Source organism: Pseudochaenichthys georgianus, chromosome 23, assembly GCF_902827115.2.
Source record: "Pseudochaenichthys georgianus chromosome 23, fPseGeo1.2, whole genome shotgun sequence".
Taxonomy (NCBI): Eukaryota; Metazoa; Chordata; class Actinopteri; order Perciformes; family Channichthyidae; genus Pseudochaenichthys; species Pseudochaenichthys georgianus.
In genome coordinates this window covers 11392164-11412559 of record NC_047525.1, presented here as the reverse complement: position 1 = coordinate 11412559, position 20396 = coordinate 11392164, and the positions used below count along the sequence as shown (strand labels likewise).

Sequence of the window (20396 nt, the reverse complement as noted above, 5' to 3'; positions counted from 1 at the left end):
TTAATCCAAAAAGAAAGCCGCTCTCGCTAAACTGTCCTACAACGCTGGCTATCAACTCGTTCGCTCAAACCAGCCGTGTCCTATCTAGTTAGGGGCGCGTTCACATAAAAGGGGTGGTATCTGGAGCATTCGACCAATCACAACATGGAGAAGCATACTGACAGCGCAGCGTCATACTTCCTGAATGAAAAGTCAACTATAATACTAGTCAAATATGAAGAAGTTCAACTTTAAACATCCATGACTTAAACACTTTATCCAGGATCAAAGCCACATAGCTGCACCTGCAAGGTGAACACAGCTGGTAAAAGAAAAAGTGTTTGAATGCGTACATTAACAGGTTTATGATATCACTGCCCCGTCCAAGACAGGAGTGGATTTTACTCTAATTACATTTGACTCGAGTGTTTCGTCAACTTAATGTGTTGCTTAAAATAATACTTATGCATACAGTATGTGACACTGTGAGTGTTGCACGGCCAGATACGGCTCAGCTGACTCAGATAAGGAAATATGATACATTATGATGTGATATGAATGATAATGGGACATATCGACATCTGCACTCACAGTGCCGCGGACTGTAGGCAACGCAATGTTACTTTGATCCGGTTACTTATGTTGTGGCAGATATTTAATTAAGCTTTCTTAACATAATAATAATAATAATAATAATAGTAATAATAGTCACACTGCTCTGAAGATGGGAGGTGATGTTCTATTCATTTTCACGTTCACACAGTCGGTGATTTTGGCCGGCCGTCTTTCCTGAAACGGCAGTTAAAAACTGTATTTCCTCCGCACACTGAGCTCTGATTGGTCAGCAGGCGTGGTGCTTTCGCTGAGTTGATCTCTTATCCTGGAACCTATCCGGCTTCGGAGCACAGGCTAGGTTCCAGGATAAGTCATGGAGATCTAGACCGCTAAAAAGTGAACCAGCTTCGTAGTACCGGAAATCCCAGAAGTTATCTTGCTAAACGAAAATCCTGCTTCGTAGTATACCCCCCAGGTTAGGTTGCAGGCTAAGAGCTCACTGAGAAAGCACTGCCTGCTGACCAATCAGAGCTCAGTGTGCGGAGTTTAAAGCGATCAAGTCATATTACAGGAGAAAGGAAATACAGAAAAGCTGCCGTCGCAGGAAAGACGGCCGGCAAAAATCACCGACTGTGTAAACGTGAACATTAATAGAATATCACCTCCATCTTCAGAGGAATCTGACTATTATAACATTAGCGTTAACAAAGCTTACTTAAATATCTGCCACAACATAAGTAACCGGATCAGAGTAACATTAAGTAGGCCTACAGTCCGCGGCATATCCCGTCATAATGTATCATATATTTTCTTATCTGAGTCAGCTGAGCCGTATCTGGCCGTGCAACACTCACAGTGTCACATACTATATGCAGAAGTATTATTTTAAGCAACACATAAGTTGACGAAACACTCGAGACAAATGTAATTAAAGTCAGATCGTGTCTTAGACGGGGCAGTGATATCATAAACCTGTTAATGTACGCATTCAAACACTTTTTCTGTTACCAGCTGTATTCACCTTGCAGGTGCAGCTATGTGGCTTTTATCCTGGATAAAGTGTTTAAGTCATGGATGTTTAAAGTTTAACTTCTTCATATGTCTAATATTATAGTTGACTTTTCATTCAGGAAGTATGACGCTGCGCTGTCAGTATGCTTCTCCATGTTTGTGATTGGTCGAATGCTCCAAATACCACCCCTTTCATGTGAACGCGCACCTAACTAGATAGGACACGGCTGGCTTGAGCGATCCACTTGATAACCCGCGTCGTAGTACCGTTTAGCGAGAGCGCGTATGTTTTGGATTAGGCCAACCGGCTAACTCAAACATATCCAGGTTAGGTTGAACCAGCTTCGTAGTACAGGCCCCTGGACCATTCATTGTTGCCATTTTCCATTCATCCACCAGATGCTTTCCTGATGCCCCACCCACCTACACACCTGTTCCAACTCTTCCTCATTAGCCCCGCCCACCTGCATCTCATTCCCTTGTCAACCTTTCAGTAAATATACCAGCCCAGTTGCGTTAATTTCTTTCTGCACTATCTTGCTCTGTGTTCATGTGTCTCACAGCCATTTGTATCTGACCTGTTTCTGTTTTATTAATGTCATATCTTCTGGATTTAAACCTGCTATCACCTGCTGGCATGCCTGGATTGGATGGACTGCCTTCCTTTACAAATCTGAAATGGAGAGTGATGTAACTCAGGCAAGTGTTTCAGCACTTTTAGCTAATGCAGTGTCTACAGAGTGTTTACGTAAGCTCACTGTTAAAAACATCGTCCATCAAAATGAGTAACCACAGGGCCAATAGAGGCTCTTTTTTAATGAATTAAAGCTTATCGAATTCTAGTATGCCGATGACGAAAGGCTTCTGGATGTTGATTTATCTTGTGATTGGTCATGCTCGTCAGTTGACCCCTGATCTCAGGAAGCATATAAAACCGCAGGAAGTTTACACAAGCCCCAATGTATAAGTGATGGGTGACACAGGGCCCATATACCCTCCCTGCTGCTGCCATCAGGCACTTTAATCTGATAAATGGGCCTTTTGTTTAAACTTCATGGGGATGTAAGTCATCCATGCTGAAACTGTTAAAAAACTAAAGGTCTTCAATTAAAGTCATGGCAAACATTATGACGTTAATAATCACTTTTATTTTTTTTAACTGGAAACATGATTAAAAAGCTGTTGGAAGCAATTTCAATGATGCATTGTAAGAATTCAACAACGGCGTGTGTTGGTATACATTTGAGACTAATGGAGCGCAAAAGCAAATACCTGATGTTGTAATCAAGTGAAAAACAAGCCACAATATTCCGAAAGTCTGTATCTCTGGCAACACATTGCGTTCAGAGTGGAGCCTCGTGCTGTTTTCCCGGGTAGGAACAGCTGCATGAAATCAGCTTTTATGATACAGAATCAGATAATGCAAAGTTAAATTTAACATCTGCTGAATGCGAAAATGCCTTCTATTCGTTCTTAAAACTGTAGCACAACAGCTTGTATATTAGTTCTTCCATTCTGCTGTGGAAGGAAGGGCAAATGTTCCTGGCGAAAGGACAAAAGTGCAGCTGTACTTTTTTTTGGGAATGTGTGGAGGGTCTGTCTAGTGTTCAATAAATTAAAAAAAGAAGCTGCTGTGCACCAGGAGGCCAGGACATACTGAAACGATGACCTACAAGCTATGACTTAATTTGAACTTGTTCTATGGGCTTCCTTCCACAGGTGACTGGCTTTGGTGGGCGTCTTGGGGCTGGTTGGCGGAGGGGGAATGGCGGGTGAAGGTGAATGGAAGAAAGTGTGCAGCGCCTCTGGGACTGGATAATTTGAAGGTGGGTATCTGGGAACTGAGGGTTCATGGTGAGTGGTTGCGGGGATTGCGGCTCCGTGGGGAAGTCTAAGGCGTGTCAAAGGGGTCTGCAGTCACCTTCCAGTCCCAACACATGGGAACTGACATCATGCATCTGTGTCTAATGCCAGGGTCGGGTAAGGGATACGACTTGACCCTTGGCCTTTGGTGAAATTCAGCCATTCGTCATGCGTCGCTTGATCAGGGGCTGCAGCTCCTGGCACATCTGTTCATAATGCAGGTAGCGTGGGGGGGGGCTGTGGCTTCTGTGAATCAGGACAATCTGCTGATGTATGGACATTGATGGCAGTTGTGCTTCTATAGAGGCCCTGGCTCTCTGCCTAATGAAGTTGTATATCCTTAGCATTTAGCCAGTTTCAAGCCTCACCCTTTGGACTCCGAGAGAATCTTAATGAGATATCCATCTATCTTTACAATTTAAACAATGCCATGAGTGTTGCAAAGTGTCCCATTTAGCTGTCTGCGGGTGTTTAACATGATTGGTAAGGGTGCGTTTGGGAAACTTCAGGTGTTTACATTTTCTAAGACGGACGATGCTTGCTTCCTCTAGCTTGATACTTTGTGTATACATCACATTTTGTAATGCAAGACTTCCACATGCTCTCATAGTGCTGGTCATAGAACAGAAACATTGAGTTTAGGAGGGAAGTTATGTTAAAAGCATTTATGTTGGCCATTTTGATTCAAACAATGAAAAAGCTGTGGTGTTTAAATAGTCTAACGTTGTTTATTAGTTATAGAAGTGTGTAATTGTAATAACTGAACTTTTACAGGATGTCATTGCACATGTTTTCAGCCTAATATTTGACAGTATTGTGCATGTGATAATGTGAACTAAGAGTGAAATGGAGTTTATGTCTTCTTGTTAGAAAACTGGGTTTGTCAATATGTACATAAAAATAAGCCAGTAGTGGCGAAAATGTGAAATTAATCTTGAAATATTGCAAACGTTTTACGCTTGGCTGAGGCAGAAAAGTTGGCTTATACCTAAAAATGTGCACTGAAAACAGTCAGTGGAAAACTCTTGACGTGTATAAAGCATATGACTTTAATTTTGACTGGAGCTTCTACTCAGTTAAAGAGACAAATATTCTCATCGCTACACACGGATCTTATCGAATTTGCCAATTTTCCAAAAAAAATCTGCCCTACATTTGGGTGAAAACCTGGTAAATGTCATAGGAATGCAATGATTCTTAACTTGAATACTCTTTAAAGGTTCTTGGATTTACCATGTGTGAATCTGACGGAGCACTTGGCCTCTTTATTCCGCTTAATGCTCTCATAGCCCTTTTTAATTAAAAGCATTCCCACTATTAACAGTCACCGTGTTTTGACTAGTGACAAGAGTTACAGCGACAGCAGAAAATCTGCATCTTCTACATTTCTCGACCCGGTCACAGAGGTCAGCTTGTGATTGACATCAGGGCCGGGATAGACAGGTGACCCCTGACCTTCAATGAAGGCTCAATCGAACAATCATGACCCTCCATATTGATGCTGACATGATCTCCTTAAAAGCTAGGACCGCGTACAGAATATATATTGCCATCAACCGTATTGGACAAAATGGCAGCTATTTAGTGACCTCCGATTGAGAGATCCCTGAGGAGAATCACCTCTCCGACTGATTGGAATTCCTGTTGGGGAGCGCCATGGAGATCTGAAGTTACAGCAGTGATCCACAGTGACAGTCAAATTACAGGAATTCAGATGTAGATAAAACAAACATGCTTGTATCTCTTGTCTCCATCCTAAAGTGCTTGCTTCAGTCGTATAAATTGTGATGAATGGCCCTGGGGAGGAATGTGCTTGTTGCAACACACTTTTACTTTCCTTTTGAGGATTGTCTCCGGGCGATTGATCTGTAGTATCTAATCAGTATCAATCAGTGATGGTGTTTTCTGTCAAAGTAATCACTGAAGATCTTATCAAAGTGGGAGCAAATCAACCACGCTGATGATCTGAGAGTTTAACTGGAGGTTAAACCAACATGTTCCTGACACAAGAGAAAGGGAAATCAACTGATAGGAAGTTGTTTTTCTTATCAGCTGATTTAGCTCAAAGCTATTTCTTGGGAGGGTCAAAGAGTTACGTTCATGTTAGTCTATAACCAGATGTATCATTATAAATTATAATGTTTCCAAGCACTATCTTAGAAGTTACTTGGTGTTTTCTGATGTAAATTGTGCTTGAGTTCAACACATAAGGCAGACAGTTTTTGCATCCTAAAAAATGTGCAGTTGTTTGTCTAATGGCACTCCTTTTGTAAATGACCAGTCACAATTCATGGAAATGAAATTCAATAAAAATGCAGCAGAAGGCACGGTAACCAGATTAATGAGCTGTACTTTCCTTTGCAGCTCAGTCTTTTTTTTGTCTCTGTGGTATGCTCATCATCAAAATAAATGTAGCCAATAGCGTCTGCTGAGTGGATATGTGTTTGCACTGCGGGAATAACAGTCTTGCACTATGAGGAGCTTTGAGGGATAAGGAGAATGTAATGAGCACATTTGGAAAACTGTAATATACTTTTAATAAGGAAAAAACAAACACAGAACCACCTATAATAATCTTTTCTTTACATTTTAATGAGGAAGATAAAAATCTGCAAACAGTAACCAAACTTATCACATAGCGGCTGGACCTATTTTGCTGATTCTGAAACTTATTTTTTGATTTAAACTTCTTACTCAGTGCTGAATAAATACTCAAAGCCCCCACTATCTATCACCATGTGTTCAATCTGGATGGACCAGGTGTTCCAATTGGGGCGAGTGATCTTCATACCTACAGTATACAGCAGTGTTGTAGTCAAGTCACCAATTCACGAGTCCAAGTCACTCTCGAGTCACCACTCTTCGAGTCCAAGTCTAAGTCACCCAAGGAGTGTCCGAGTCATCATTACCTGTGTCCGAGTCCAAGTCCGAGTCACCTAAGAAGAGTCCAAGTCAAGTCCGAGTCACAAGTCTTCATGTATTAATCTCAGTGGATATATGTGTTGACATTTAGCTGCTCCTCTACATTGCTTTTATCCTGTCATGTTATACTAATCTGCAGAGATGTTCACAAGTCTTTTTTTGCAAGTCCAAGTCAAGTCTCAAGTCTTTGGTCACGAGTCCAAGTCAAGTCTCAAGTCTTTGTGGGGTGAGACTTGATCAAGTCTCAAGTCTTTGGTCACGAGTCCAAGTCAAGTCTCAAGTCTCTAACGAATAAAAGTCTCATGTCTCTTCTGGTTGTAATAAGCCTTCTATTGTCTGCTGCTATCCAGTCTGTTAAGAATACTGCACAGCTATATCTAAGAAATTCAAAGCATTTACTGTGTTATTATCACTCCTATATCTATTAGCATACAGTATCAGTACTGATTAGTTGTTTGTTATATGATCACTTTAAACAGGCTATTGCAATGCAATATGAGGAAAAACATCACACTTTAGCTAAATGCAAACAACTTATAAGCAAAACAATTCAGAATCAGAAATACGTCAAATACCTCTTTGTATCAACCGTATTGTTTAATTACACTGGGTCTCTAATGACATCTTTTAAGTCTACTATTAATAAACATATTCCTCTATCCTCTCACTCAAAGCCAGTGTCATGGTAACCTGATAAACCTGTAACATTAACGTTACGTGGTCAACAATAAACCTGTAACCTGCCTATAAACCGACAGATGTATTTATGTATGTAACTATGTATTTTTCTACGTTTAACGTTAGCCAGTAAATGGTGGCAGCGGAACGTAATGATTAACGTTACCGACCTTTTTTATGTCATGTCAAGAGTTGGATGTCAACGCCACTCAACTCAAACAAGTGTGACAAGCAATTCACTAATCTTTTCAAATATTCAGTTACAAAGCTAGTAGCAAGCTAAGTTAGCATTACATAGCTGATGCTGAGCTAAACATGTTTGCTAACCGTCCATGCGTTAATGTGACTGACCTCTCCGGGTGAGTTTTCAAGTGCCTGATGAAATTCGACGTTGTTGCGCCAGCATCCTTGATTTTGATATTGCAGACTTTGCAGTGTGCGCTCCTTTTGTTGGTGCCGCCGGCGTTTTGTTCGAAGTTTTTGTAGTTGAACCTAATTACAAGCGGTACAGCTGCAGGTGTGCCGCCGGTCGCCATGGTGTTACTACGAGGTAGTAACAGAGGCGCGCACGTCTGCGTAAGGAGCCCAGCTAAAATAACTGGATGGCCTACCTGCCTGTCAGCCTTCCATCTGGGCACAAACTTATCTCGTGCCCTCATTGGTCATGTGCGCGTTTGTGTGCGTTGGAGGAGGCGGGCTCTATAAGGATGTAGCAGCCTCTAGCAGATTATCTCCGGTTGTGTATTTTCAAATTCTAGCGATCTCGAGGCGGTTTCTCTCAAATGTACCTACCCCACCTTTAATACGCCAACAATAGAAAACACAATGATTGTTCACGAGTCCCAACACACGAGTCCAAGTCGAGTCTGAAGTCTTTTGGTCAAGAGTGCGATTTAAGTGCGACTCGAGTCCGAGTTGCAGACTCGAGTCCCCATCTCTAATCTGTCTATTGAACTGCTGTGAAGCAATTCTTGTAATAGGTGCTATACAAATATAAAGCTTATTACTAATATTAATATTATTATTATTGTAAATTACCTTTTAATATGTCTAACTATATTTAAAATGAGTTACCTTTTTAGAGAAGTGATTATATTTGTATGCCAATATGTTCCTATGGTAAAGTTTTCGTTTTGCACTTTTATTTTGATAGTAATAAGATCGGGACTCTTATTTTGAAGGAACTTTTACCGGTTAAATCGGTTTACTGAGCCCCAGAAAGCACATGGCTACTTATCATGCAAAATGAGTCATTCTGCATGTTAAGTAGCCATGTGCTTTCCTGTTATCAGCTGAATCTCTATTTATTGATTAGATCACGTTACTCTGATGATAGTGTTCACTGTTCAAGACAGCCATATGTCTGAACTCGATCCTTAGAGTAATGTGTTACGGAGCATTCTCTTCAATATTGTTTCCAGAATGTCTGTGTGAAAGCATACAACACAATGCGGGTGTGTCTCTAGACATCTCTAGACTGAATAGCGGGGCCCAGTCCGTGAACTCGCCTCACAGGTGCACATGCCAGGATAGAGACATCAGACTCCAGAGAAAACTTGCTCGAGTCCGAGTCCGAGTCCAAGTCAGCTTCAATGTACAAGTCGAGTCCGAGTCATCGTGGGGGGGGGGAATTCACGAGTCCGAGTGACATGTTTTTTCTGTACGTATAACAAATACACTTCTGTTCTTATTCTGTGTGAATTCAAAAGTCAACTTTAACTTTCTTTTTTAAATATTCATCAGTAACTCAACATGTGCTTATCTGTAGCCCAACCTTGATGTTTTGTCTAAACCCAACCCTAAACCCATTTTTTCTTTAGTTTTAATTGGGGTTAGGGCTAAACTTTATGAACCAATTGTGAATATAATTTAATTTATAGGAACTTTATTTTGTAGGAGGCAGGGTTCCTAATGACCAGCCACTTATTATTGCTAGATTTCAATTTGACTTTTCATTTTATTTTTCACATCTGTAAAGCATCTTTGTGCACCTGATAAAGTGCTTGACAAATCAAATGTATTATGGCATCTTCTGGAACATAGGCCAAGTATGATTCTGTCTTTCAAGATTGGTTGGCATAATCTTCTTTGAGTGAACATCTGGACCTCACTGCCATTGTCTCAGCTTTCCTACTTGTCCTGTAGTTCAAACACAATTTCCATTACACTCTGTAGACAAATCTGCTTCCAAGTTATCGGGGCAACACCGCTGGCTCTTTACACTAAGCCCCTTCCAAATGTCTCTTCCCTCATCTTCAATCATCTCTTTACTTCAGAGACTGGCTATCATATATCAGTTATTTATCCACATCAGTTGTCGCTAACACCGTCAGCTTTCCAAACAAGCAATGTATCTGGCCACCACTTGCTTCCAGTGTGGAATCCCCAACACTGCGGTCCAGCTCGGTGGCCAACAGCTTTCCAAAAACATCATTCATACAACCTCTCCTCCCTCCAGAAAGTCCATTATTCCAGGATCTGCTTCCAGGACTCTCCTCCCAACAGCTGTCACTCGCCCAATTCATCAACTCGATCCAAAAATCGGAGTCTCTGGAGCCCGTTGTCTCATCGTGTCTAATCCCAAAGTCATCATCCCAGACTAAGAGCCAAGTATTCCCAGAACCAGCATTGGATTTGCCATTACAAGGTTTAAAAAAACGTCCCTGCCACTTGAGGGGAAACCGAAGCCTAAACCTAAATTCAAGAGGTTGGATGTAATCTTTAGGAAGTCATTTAGCTAATCCTTGAAGACAATCACAATGTCTTTCATCAGGAAATCCGAAGCATTCATTCAAAAATGATCAACACAGAACACTGCTCTGCTGTAATAGTGATTTTGTAATCTGGCAAATTGCTAATAAACCAGTAAACAGCACATAAATTAAACTAGCTTGTAAAGCTGCTTCTGTAAACCACAACTTGTGTAACAGTGGCTGTTTTACGTCTCGGTTGATTAGGTTTATTGGACAGACTAATGTACTTGTGGATAGCGTTCTTTCTATTAAAATCTAAGTGTGGAGCTCAGTCTCACATGCAGTATAGAACTTAGAAAGGAAGTGGGATAAATCATAACCAGATTCCATTAGTTCCGCTGTGCAAGTACATTTTCCCAGTAGAGAACTTTTAATTAGATTTATGATGTCCCCCACCCATCGAGATGGAAGCGTGGAGGACAGCAAATGATGAAAAGTGATGGGAGAGGAGACGCACGTCAGATCATCTGTACTGTAGTTAGTCAGGTAAAACGGGGACATTTTTTTTTAACAACGTCTCTCGATTTTGTGGTTAAAACATTTAATTAAAAATCTCTCAGAAGTACAGTAAGCTCTCCCTTTGTGCTGGACAAGGTGGCACAGTTGTTCATGTTAACTAGGGTTGCATCAGAAAATATTTTTTGGTTTCAAAAAATGATTTTCTTCACTTATATTAAATCATAGTTGAATGATATTAAGAACACATTAACGGATTCTTCTCCAGTCTAAAGGAGTACGATCGTGCAAGCAGTCTTGCATCTGCAGTTGCATTTTATACATGCAAAAATGACATTCATACAATATAGATTTCAGACGTTTTGATCTCGATGGTGCTTTCATTAATGTTCTCTGCCAGGTGTGTCAATTTTCCCTGATGGTCCAGGCGTTTTGGACTGTACCAAGTGGGACTAAGGGAGGGAGAAAGCAGTGGAATACTCTCTTAGAAAAAGTTGCTTTTAACTGAATGTTATGTTGTTGACTTGGTAGCTTTAATGAAGTCTCACCTGCGTTATGTGGGTGGTTTTGACCAAAGGGGATAAATAGCTGCTGTTTGAGAAGCAATTTCTATGTGAAGTTGGGAGAGTCTCTACTTTGTCTTGAAGTTGTTGCCTTTTCTTCGTACCGTGTATGTGTATAGTAAGATTGAACATTTTAAAAGCCACAGCTCTTACAGTAAGTGACAACTGTTCTTGGTACGCCAAGCCACTCAGAAATGCTAACTTACATCCATAAAAGTGGGTTTAGATACAAACCCAAAATAGCTATATTGTGGGTCTGGTTGTGTTTCAGTGGAATAAAAGTAAGTAGACAAATGAATCACTTTAGTGAGATCACTCATTATTTCCTTTCTGTAATTAATCACCAGCGTTGTCTGTTCTCTCCTTTTTCACCTTTTCCTATTCCCTCCGCTCTGTGCCAATTTATGCAGGATCTTTTGTTTTCGGCGTGAGATTCTGCACCGCCTTTGTCTTCCCATTATGGAATGACCCTCTCACACGCCATTACATTTTTCAGCCCCATCACTCCCCATTTTAGAGTGGAAAGCGTTGTAGACTATCAGCACACAGTACAGTATTGTATGGACTCCAACTGATGACTTTAGACACTGAGAAAGAGCTGCATGGAGATTTCTCTCAAGCTATTTTGACACAAAGCGTGACTCTGGCAGAATTCCTCACCTCTTTTTTGCAAGGGTGGCTAAACCTCTCAATTAATCTCCCAGAGTATGCTGCTAAAAGTGAAGGGCGCTGCCTATTTCTGTTTAGCATAAATCAGATCTTTCCTTTGGTGCCTAGCAGCTAATTAGCAATCCCATTATTCACATCTCTGCCTTTTGTTTTCCTACACTTTCATGGGCTCACAGAAGTGTCAGCCACAAGTATGACTGGCTGCACAGATGGAATGATCATATGTACAATCGGATCAGCTGCCCTTATGGGAATTATCTGGTTTTATTTCTAGGAAAGATATGTGCCGCGAACAAATCAGTTTAAGGTTCAATCACGCATCAGGCTGGGAAATGACAAGCTGCCTTTCTCCTTGATGTTTTAATAATCATTAAGCTTTCTTCAACCAGCTAATTGGGATGTATTATGCTGTATTACATTGACTGGAATGGCTCCTTGCTTTGCAAGTTGAATAGGTTATAGATTTGAAGTGTTGCACAGTCCAGTGAATTCTGTCGTATACCCTGTCAACTCCGAGAATGGACTTTTGATTTAAGAAGGAAAACGGCAACATTCACTGGGTCGAGTTTCTCAAATATGTGAAGACTTGCCACTCTGTTTTATATCATTCTAATCTATCTATCTTGTGCTTGTTGAGATTGTTGTATTACTATTTTCTGACACTTTATAGCAGTAAAAGAAAACTGTTAGTTGCCTCCCCACCCCATGAGGCACCCCTCTTCAACCTTGGAAAACTATTAAGAAAGAAGAAACCAGTCATTGGAAAGTCAGAAAACATGCAAACCACAGAATAACACTGGCAGTGTTGTGAAATGTCCTGGTTGTTCAGCTTTACAGGAAATAAATGGATTTCCTGTTTTCAGTTGATCATGTTTCTCAAAGAGGAAAGAGCAAACCCATAAAAGAAATGTAAGAAGTAAACCATAATAAAAGATTACCGCATTGGTGATAGTATATTAGCATGCTGCAGTTCGGCCTTTGATCTTACCAAGTGCATACATGTGCATGTGACATGGTGATCATCACAAGAGGGCCTCCCCTGACCCTGGCCTGCGTATTTAACGCCAGTGTGACAAATACGTGACATCTGCGGTGCTAACGTGTGTGTGTGTGTGTGTGTGTGTGTGTGTGTGTGTGTGTGTGTGTGTGTGTGTGTGTGTGTGTGTGTGTGTGTGTGTGTGTGTGTGTGTGTGTGTGTGTGTGTGTGTGTGTGTGTGTGTGTGTGTGTGTGTGTGTGTGTGTGTGTGTGTGTGTGTGTGTGTGTGTGTGTGTGTGTGTGTGTGTGTGTGTGTGTGTGTGTGTGTGTGTGTGTGTGTGTGTGTGTGTGTGTGTGTGTGTGTGTGTGTGTGTGTGTGTGTGTGTGTGTGTGTGTGTGTGTGTGTGTGTGTGTGTGTGTGTGTGTGTGTGTGTGTGTGTGTGTGTGTGTGTGTGTGTGTGTGTCACTCGCCAGCGCATAGGCCTTGCCACCTGCAACTAGTGAAAGAGAGATGTTGCGTGACCGGACTGAGACCAACATCATTTTTGGAATAAACCATTCTGCCAGACATCTATTTTGAGGATTTATGATCCCTTACTGTAAAACATACTTTGCTGTAACAACGTCGGACATCTATGTGTTGTCACGTGGTGATGTTCTTTGGCTCATCACACTCATTAAGTTAACTAACTGCTGAAGCTCTGTTGTCTGGGCAGTTTAAGTATGCCGGATCTCTATTTCTCTCTCATCAGACACTTTCTATTCTTTTTTCCACCAGTGACGAGCCTGCGTCGGGGACAAATTAAAAACCCTTCATTGCCCTAGTGGGCTATCCTGACACTTTAATTGGTGAGGTGTAAATCAGGCTCCATTGTCAGGGAGAAAGGTAATTATTTCCTCCTGTCTCAGCCACCAGCAATCCCCTCTTTCCTCCCCCCATTTCTCTGCTTGTCAGACGCTTTCATCTGAGACCTGCCTCGCACTCTCTCTTTCTTTTCTGAGCTGTGATTTTAGCAAAAGCTCTATTTCCACCTCAAAGTCAAAGTGCTTAAGTGTAAAATTCTTCACATCCTACCTGTAATGCAGTGAATATGACACTCGGGAGTAACACAAATGCATCTATTCATAGTTTTTCTCTCAGGAGCTCCGTATGGAAATAGTTAAATCCGATATTTGTGTTGCTGGTGGTTAACATATCCAAGTCCTTCTAGACTCCTCCTGATTCCACTGGTTTGGATTTGTGTTGAAGCAAGAAATCAGTGTGTTAATGCAGCTTTGGCATGTTTGAGACCCTACAAAGCCTTTTTAGATCCCTATGCTGAGCAAGCTCTCCCCAATGAGCCAATTAAATATGATTGTGTGCTATAGTTGCAAGTTATTTTGTCTCTACAATTCGTGGTTAGCGTGCAACTCTCACCAAATACATAACCTCGTCTTTTTGTATTGTCGACCACAGAGGATGAAGGAATGTCAAATTTCTGTACTTCACTTCACCATCTATTATATTAATGAAATCCATTTATTCTGTAGAAAAATGTCTAAAAAAATAATACATTTAATATACAGAATGGTAAGGACAGTTTAAGATGGCATGGATGAGCCAAAGAAAGAGAAATAAGTTGACTGTTTTTAACCACTCTAGGCTACAGAGTGTCTACCATTTGACTGGTTAACTGCTGTGATCCAGATTTAGATATCCAATTGAAATCTATTGGATGGATTGTCAAATTACGTACAGACATTAATGTTAGAAATATATTAAATTCCCTTCAGCCTCAGCTGCGTTTAGTGCTATTAGGTATATGTTAGCATGCTAACACACGGCTACTACATAATGTAGCATTGAACTCCTATAGAGAATGTCTTTTTTTTTTATTCCACACATTCTTATTTTTTATCACTTCCTGGCTCTTTATTACCCAACCATCATAGATAGCGGAGCTTCTGTAATTATTTCGGCAGTGACAATAATATGAGGATTACACTGGTATATTGTAATACTACAAACCTACAGCTAAACATATAAGCATATTAGCATTGCCATTGTGGGCTTGTTAACATGTTAACAATTAAGCTCAAAGCACCACTGTGACAAAGAACAGCTTCACAGAGCAGCAGTACTTTTAGTCTTGTTTCGCTGAGTCAATGTCTGAGTTATAATGTCCTTGTTACTCAATTTAATACTTACAAGCTGGGTCATTATTTAGGAAATACTGATGGTCAGCTACGTAATATTTGGCTGAAAATGGAAACAAATGGAAAAGTCTGTTTTATAAGTCATATCATGGCGGAACAAATTTCAGAGTAAAGCAGTTTCCGTGTTATGTCTGTATTGTCCTTATTCACCCTGTCTGTGAGAGTCCTATGTGTTGGGCTGTACATGTTAAAGTTTGCTGTCTAGTTAACAGAGGTAGGGAAGGGGAAAGACTGTAGAAGGGAGGGGTGAGGAGGAGGAGAAGGGGAGGCGGACTTCAGTGGAGAGTGTGTAATAGGACACCAGCCCTCTCTGTCTTTTCGCTCTCCTCCCTCTCTCCTCTTCTCTCCTATGCTCTTTCAGTCAAGCCTGCTCTGTGATCACTTGGATGGAATAGCAGCATTTTTCCTCTTTGGTGTCACTGCTAGAAACTGGAAACAAGGTGGTTTAAGCGGGATAAAAAAAAAACTGGTTGAGTACCTGGCTTTTCCAAGTGGGACCAGCACTGGAGGAAGCTCCTAAAAAGGTGAGTTCATGGACCAGGGACTAATCTGGATCCTGTGTCTGTAGGTAGAGGGTCTACCTGCTGTACTGCACCACATTGTAGTGGAGCAGATCTCACAGCGGATGCAGAGTGGAGGTGGTGGGCAGCAGAATAACAGGTGCAGAGTCCCACCAGTGAGAAAAGCTAAACGTAAACTGACTCTACAATCTAATTTCCCTTTTCATTTTACAAATAAAGTTGCTGCTTCAGATTACGTTGGCATGCTGTGTGTAACCCACATGTCTTGGGTGTACTGTCTATTTTTGATAGCCTACAGTATGCATTTCCAAAATATGAGTCATGACTTTGTAGCAGTTTCTGTATTACCGTGAAGCTAATTAAACATTTAAAAAATATTATATATTATATTGTGATGTTAGTATTTTTTTATAACTTTATTCAACAAAAGCTTAAATGATTAATTAATAAGCTTTTTAATGAACCATTCTCTTCTACCTAAATGTGTGAACAGGGTTGTCCTGAATCAAAGTGTCTGAATGCTGCTTTCACATGTCATTAAACGTGTGTGTGTGTGTGTGTGTGTGTGTGTGTGTGTGTGTGTGTGTGTGTGTGTGTGTGTGTGTGTGTGTGTGTGTGTGTGTGTGTGTGTGTGTGTGTGTGTGTGTGTGTGTGTGTGTGTGTGTGTGTGTGTGTGTGTGTGTGTGTGTGTGTGTGTGTGTGTGTGTGTGTGTGTGTGTGTGTGTGTGTGTGTGTGTGTGTGTGTGTGTGTGTGTGTGTGTGTGTGTGTGTGTGTGTGTGCTGAGTGTGTGCTGAGTGTGTGCTGAGTGCCAGGGTGTGCCACACTGTCCTGTTAGAGCCGGGACACACGGGGTAACTTACAAGATGTTTACCATTTTTAAATTCTTCCCAGATCAAGATACTACATCATCTCAAATGTAAATCCAGATGGAAGGACTCTCATCTTCTTTTAGTTAAATACTGTTCATGTGTTTAAAACATTACCAGGATCAGATGGAAGCCAAACAATCACAGACCCAGTTTGGGAAGAAACAAGTAGTATTTGCTTGTTCAGCTATGTACTTTTCTACTTCCATCAATATTAGTTTTTGAGCAGTGTCTCTGAAATACTGTAATGGAAAATTCATTAGGCTGTCAGCCAAGGAACGCACAATAAACTCAATTACCATTACATCCCACTGGAAATATAACTCCACTCACTGAGGCTGACCTCCTTTTGTGGAGACATGTAATTGCCGTCGCAGAGATTCCTGGCAGACACTACACTGGAGTCTCTCGAATTTGGAGAGCGAGACATAATTAATTGAAGTATTTATTATTTTTGGTCATGGCAACAAACACTAATGTACTTTTTATTGGGAGACCCATCTAGGCGAGCGCTACGGTGCTTTACAAGTTCCAGGGAGGCTGGTAGTGAGCTCATTCATATCAGTGGGGAGCATCAAAGGTAGAAGCAAAGGAAGTGACTAAACCTGAGCTGTTGGGATGTCACAGGACACTCAGAAGGAGACGTACTCCCCTGACGATGAGTTTAGCAGCTGTGAGAGGTTTTCACGCCAGACCTCTCACCCAGAGATCGCCCATCTCTCTGAGAACGCAGGGAGGGGAAGCAGTGGGCCGATTCACCTAAAACAAGAACAAGTTTGGTAGTAACTCAACCCTAACACCACACAAGAATCTCAGCACTCAACAATTCTGTATTTCTATGTCAATTGTTGTTTTGTTTTATTCTCGTTTTAATCAATAACATGCAAACAGATTAAGGGACTATAAGTCATGGTTATGACATTAAACTATGGTTTTATGATTGAGGTAATACAAATACTAGGTTTATGGTATGGAAAACAATGTGGACTAATAAAAAGGCTTTTGTTAATTGGTCTCCTGCAGGAAAGTCAGATGTGCCACACATGTGCAGAATAATAAATATGTGCATCATGTCTAGGAAACTGGGCTATTTATCCTGCGTCTAGGTTTTGACACACTGTTGGCTGACATTTCTGCCCCGACCTTAATAAAACAAATCATTTTGTTTGTGGATCACACGGCATTCTTTCCTAAAACTAAGGTCCCCATAGCTTTAGATAATCCTCAGACATTTGCATTCAAATAATTTGTGTTATTGCTCCCTATTCACAAAGGTGTTGACTTCAAACTTTTGAATTAAATCACAAAATATAATACTTGAGACTTGCCTGCTGCAAGAGCTGGTTAATACTGAGTCCGGAGGCTCTTGTATGGCTACAAACTTTGAAAATTAAATTATACATTCAAAGAATTTTGCCACAGCTTTAAAAGGAAAATGTAATTTCCATGTTGACTTTATAAGCTGATTATCACTTATTGAGGCTTGACTTTTACTTATCTCAAATGGCTTAAATGAACTAATCCCTTTTTGAAAATGGTGACAGAAGCCAGAGCAGGACAAGGGTCGAGCCTCGGCACGGGGTCAGAGAGCCATCCGCCCTGAGGCTAAAGTTGTTGGAGACACCCAAGCTGACGCAGGCTCTGGGGGAGGGTGTGTGTGGAAGCTGCCGCAGCAGAGGAGCTGCAGTTGAGCGGTCTGGGCTGTTTGAATAAGCCCCATGCTGTTTTATTTCTCTTCTCTGCAGCCAAAGTACTCTCATTCCTCTGCAGCTTCCCATCTGTTATCCTTCTGCACCTGAACTGAAGAATTCCACCTCGGCTACACATCAGTCACGCTTCACTCCACGCTTCACTCCACCTCACACACCCATATCTCAGCCTATTTGTACACTACACCCCAAACGGAAATGTTCATAGCAATGATGCAGCTTTTCTATCTGCTGGACATCAATTTTTCATTGTGCATCTATAAGCAATGAGAGCAGAAATCTGCCTCTCTTGTGACTTTGTACATGTGAAATGGACATTTCTCTTTATCCAGTGCATTGCGGGTTTTTTGCACACAGGTAGTGCGTTAGGTGGTTAAAACAGCCAATTCTTTTTGTAACAGTGGAGTTTTGCATTACAGGAGTTAGTGTCCCGCAGGCAGTACAGTCCCTGCCTCTATCTATAATTCAGCTGCTCTTGTCCTGTTATGGAAAAGGCTAAGGAGAGCGTTTCTCCTGTTGCTCTTTGGTGCAGATTTAACTCATCCATTTTTAAGAGACATACATCTGCAAGGATATAGTAAGTGATGGGACTTAGCTGACATGTTGTGCTATCATCCATGTCTTCATAGTGTAGTTTGTACTACACTTACATTTGTAGACCTACAGTATAAGACTGATCATTTAACTGTAAATATTATTTGTGTTATTTTTAAAACTAGCCAACTGCATCCAGTCAAGCATTGGTTGGTCCCTTTTTAGATCAGACAACACAAGATGAAAGCCGTGAAAATTGTATTCGGTAATAGAATATTTGTAATTAATTTAAAGATAGTTTATAATTCCTTGTGTAAAATTAAGGCTACCAAAGTAAAAATGGAGTTCTATTACTATTAAAAGTAATTTAGCAACTTTTAAACACTTGCAACCATTGGATGGCACCGATCCAACTTTTTCCAAATCCTGATAAATATTAATATTAATATAAACTTTTAGCATGCATTTAATACTTCACTTGTCCAGTTTGTTATTAGCAAAGTTAGACAATGCTCCTAAAAATGAGCACACACAAATGATCTCCTGTTTCTCAGCTCTATTTGTAGTTCTAGCGGGTTAGCCTGTTTCGCTAGTTAGCAGCTAGCTGGTGAGCATGGTGGTGAATTTAGCTGATAATTCAATCAGGAAAATAGTAGAAGATTCACAAATGAATGTGTTCAGTTGCGTCGGCCTGATGTGTTAATAGGCAATTGTTTGAAATACAAATACACTAAGTTAGCTTTAGCATTGATAGATAAGATACAGTAGAGCCAAAGACAAAAGTTAAAGATAATAAGGATTATGTTTCAGTGGTCATATTTCAGATTCTCAAAAATAAGACAACTAAAAATATGTTATTCTCTCTCTCAAGCCAACAGGAGGTGGTAACTGGTTGGGTTCCTGAGCGGTGCAGTCATGAGCAGGCCGGAGGGGTTGGCCAGGCCACCTCTGGTGTTAGCTATGGCTCTGCTGGCTCTCTCCCTCCTCTCCACGGGGATCTCCAGCCTCCCCCAGCCGCTGCCAAGAGTCTTCCTCTCCTTTGAAGGTAACAAGCATGAATGTAAATCAACTTGTTGTGGTTTTTTTCTACAGATGTAATGACTTTACACTGTGGCCATGTGTTCAGTGCGCTAATGCTAAACAAATGTTTGACAATCAAGGCTAGCTTGGGGCTGTAGTGTATGGTTTACCTAGACTCTGCATATCTTATGCAACTGCTGCTTTAAATCAGATTTAATCTTTGATATTGTTTCAATCACAGAGCCTTGAAGCTCCATTACTGGTCAATCCTTATCCATCTATTGTCCCGCTTTGTGTCAGTTCTGCAGGAGATGGCACTGCTTGTCAGACACAGCACGATTCTGTTCGTAGTTAAACTTTAATCACACTGCAGCCCTGTGGGCATTGTTGCTGCCCCTGGAATTGCATCTCTTGTTTTATTTAATTTCTTTGACATAGATTATTTTATGAATTATTGATGCTCCCTTGAAATCAGAGTGCATTGTAGAGGTAGACAGGTTTAGTTTGTGTGTGTTCATGCTTGCGTGAGTGAGTCAGTGTGGATGAGCTGACCAATCACTCATGCCCCCGAGCTATGAGAGGTGCACTAACCTTTTCACTGTGGCTGGATAGTGTGCAGGGGCTGAAGGAGACGTTTGATCACCTTTCACTACCTCTCGCTGCGGATTAGGCTGCACAGAGCAGCTGAGGCTGTCCGTCAGGAAGGTTTCTGCACTCAGACGGTTAATAAAGCATTACAGTGTGAAGCTAGAACAGATGTGGTTTTCTTTTCTTTTGTCTCAGTCTAAATTTGCCTTACTTGTGCCACGTATTTTCCCAAATGTGGTCTCATTCTTTATATTACATCTTTCACTTTCATTCTTATGTGTCTTTCTTTCCTTTTGAGCTGTCTCTGATTATTGTTTCAGAACCAGCCCTTATAGAAAACGGGGGGTAAACCTCACCATCACATTCTGGTTTTGCCCACTCAAGGCACATTCACTCACTCCACACTTCTCCAGTGTTTTCAAATAGCTAGCTTAAAAGGTCAGAGGTGTATTTGCTGAAAATGAGCCAATCTCTAAAATCCTGCATCGCTCGATTCCCTCTCAGCGATTTGTATTAGTCACTGTAGTTGTGTTTGC

The 20396-nt window shown here is 41.1% G+C and overlaps 1 protein-coding gene across 1 annotated transcript in view; it reads left to right on the top strand.

Moving 5' to 3' along the window:
• Nucleotides 1-14964: 14964 nt before the first annotated feature.
• The window catches only part of sema3c (sema domain, immunoglobulin domain (Ig), short basic domain, secreted, (semaphorin) 3C), a 35665-nt gene continuing 30233 nt past the window's right edge, over nucleotides 14965-20396 (top strand). Inside the window, exons 1-2 of the mRNA XM_034074926.2 lie at nucleotides 14965-15145; nucleotides 19124-19297. Of these exons, the coding sequence (XP_033930817.1) occupies nucleotides 19168-19297 (130 nt within the window). The 5' untranslated portion in view covers nucleotides 14965-15145; nucleotides 19124-19167. The remainder of the gene's footprint in view (nucleotides 15146-19123; nucleotides 19298-20396) is intronic.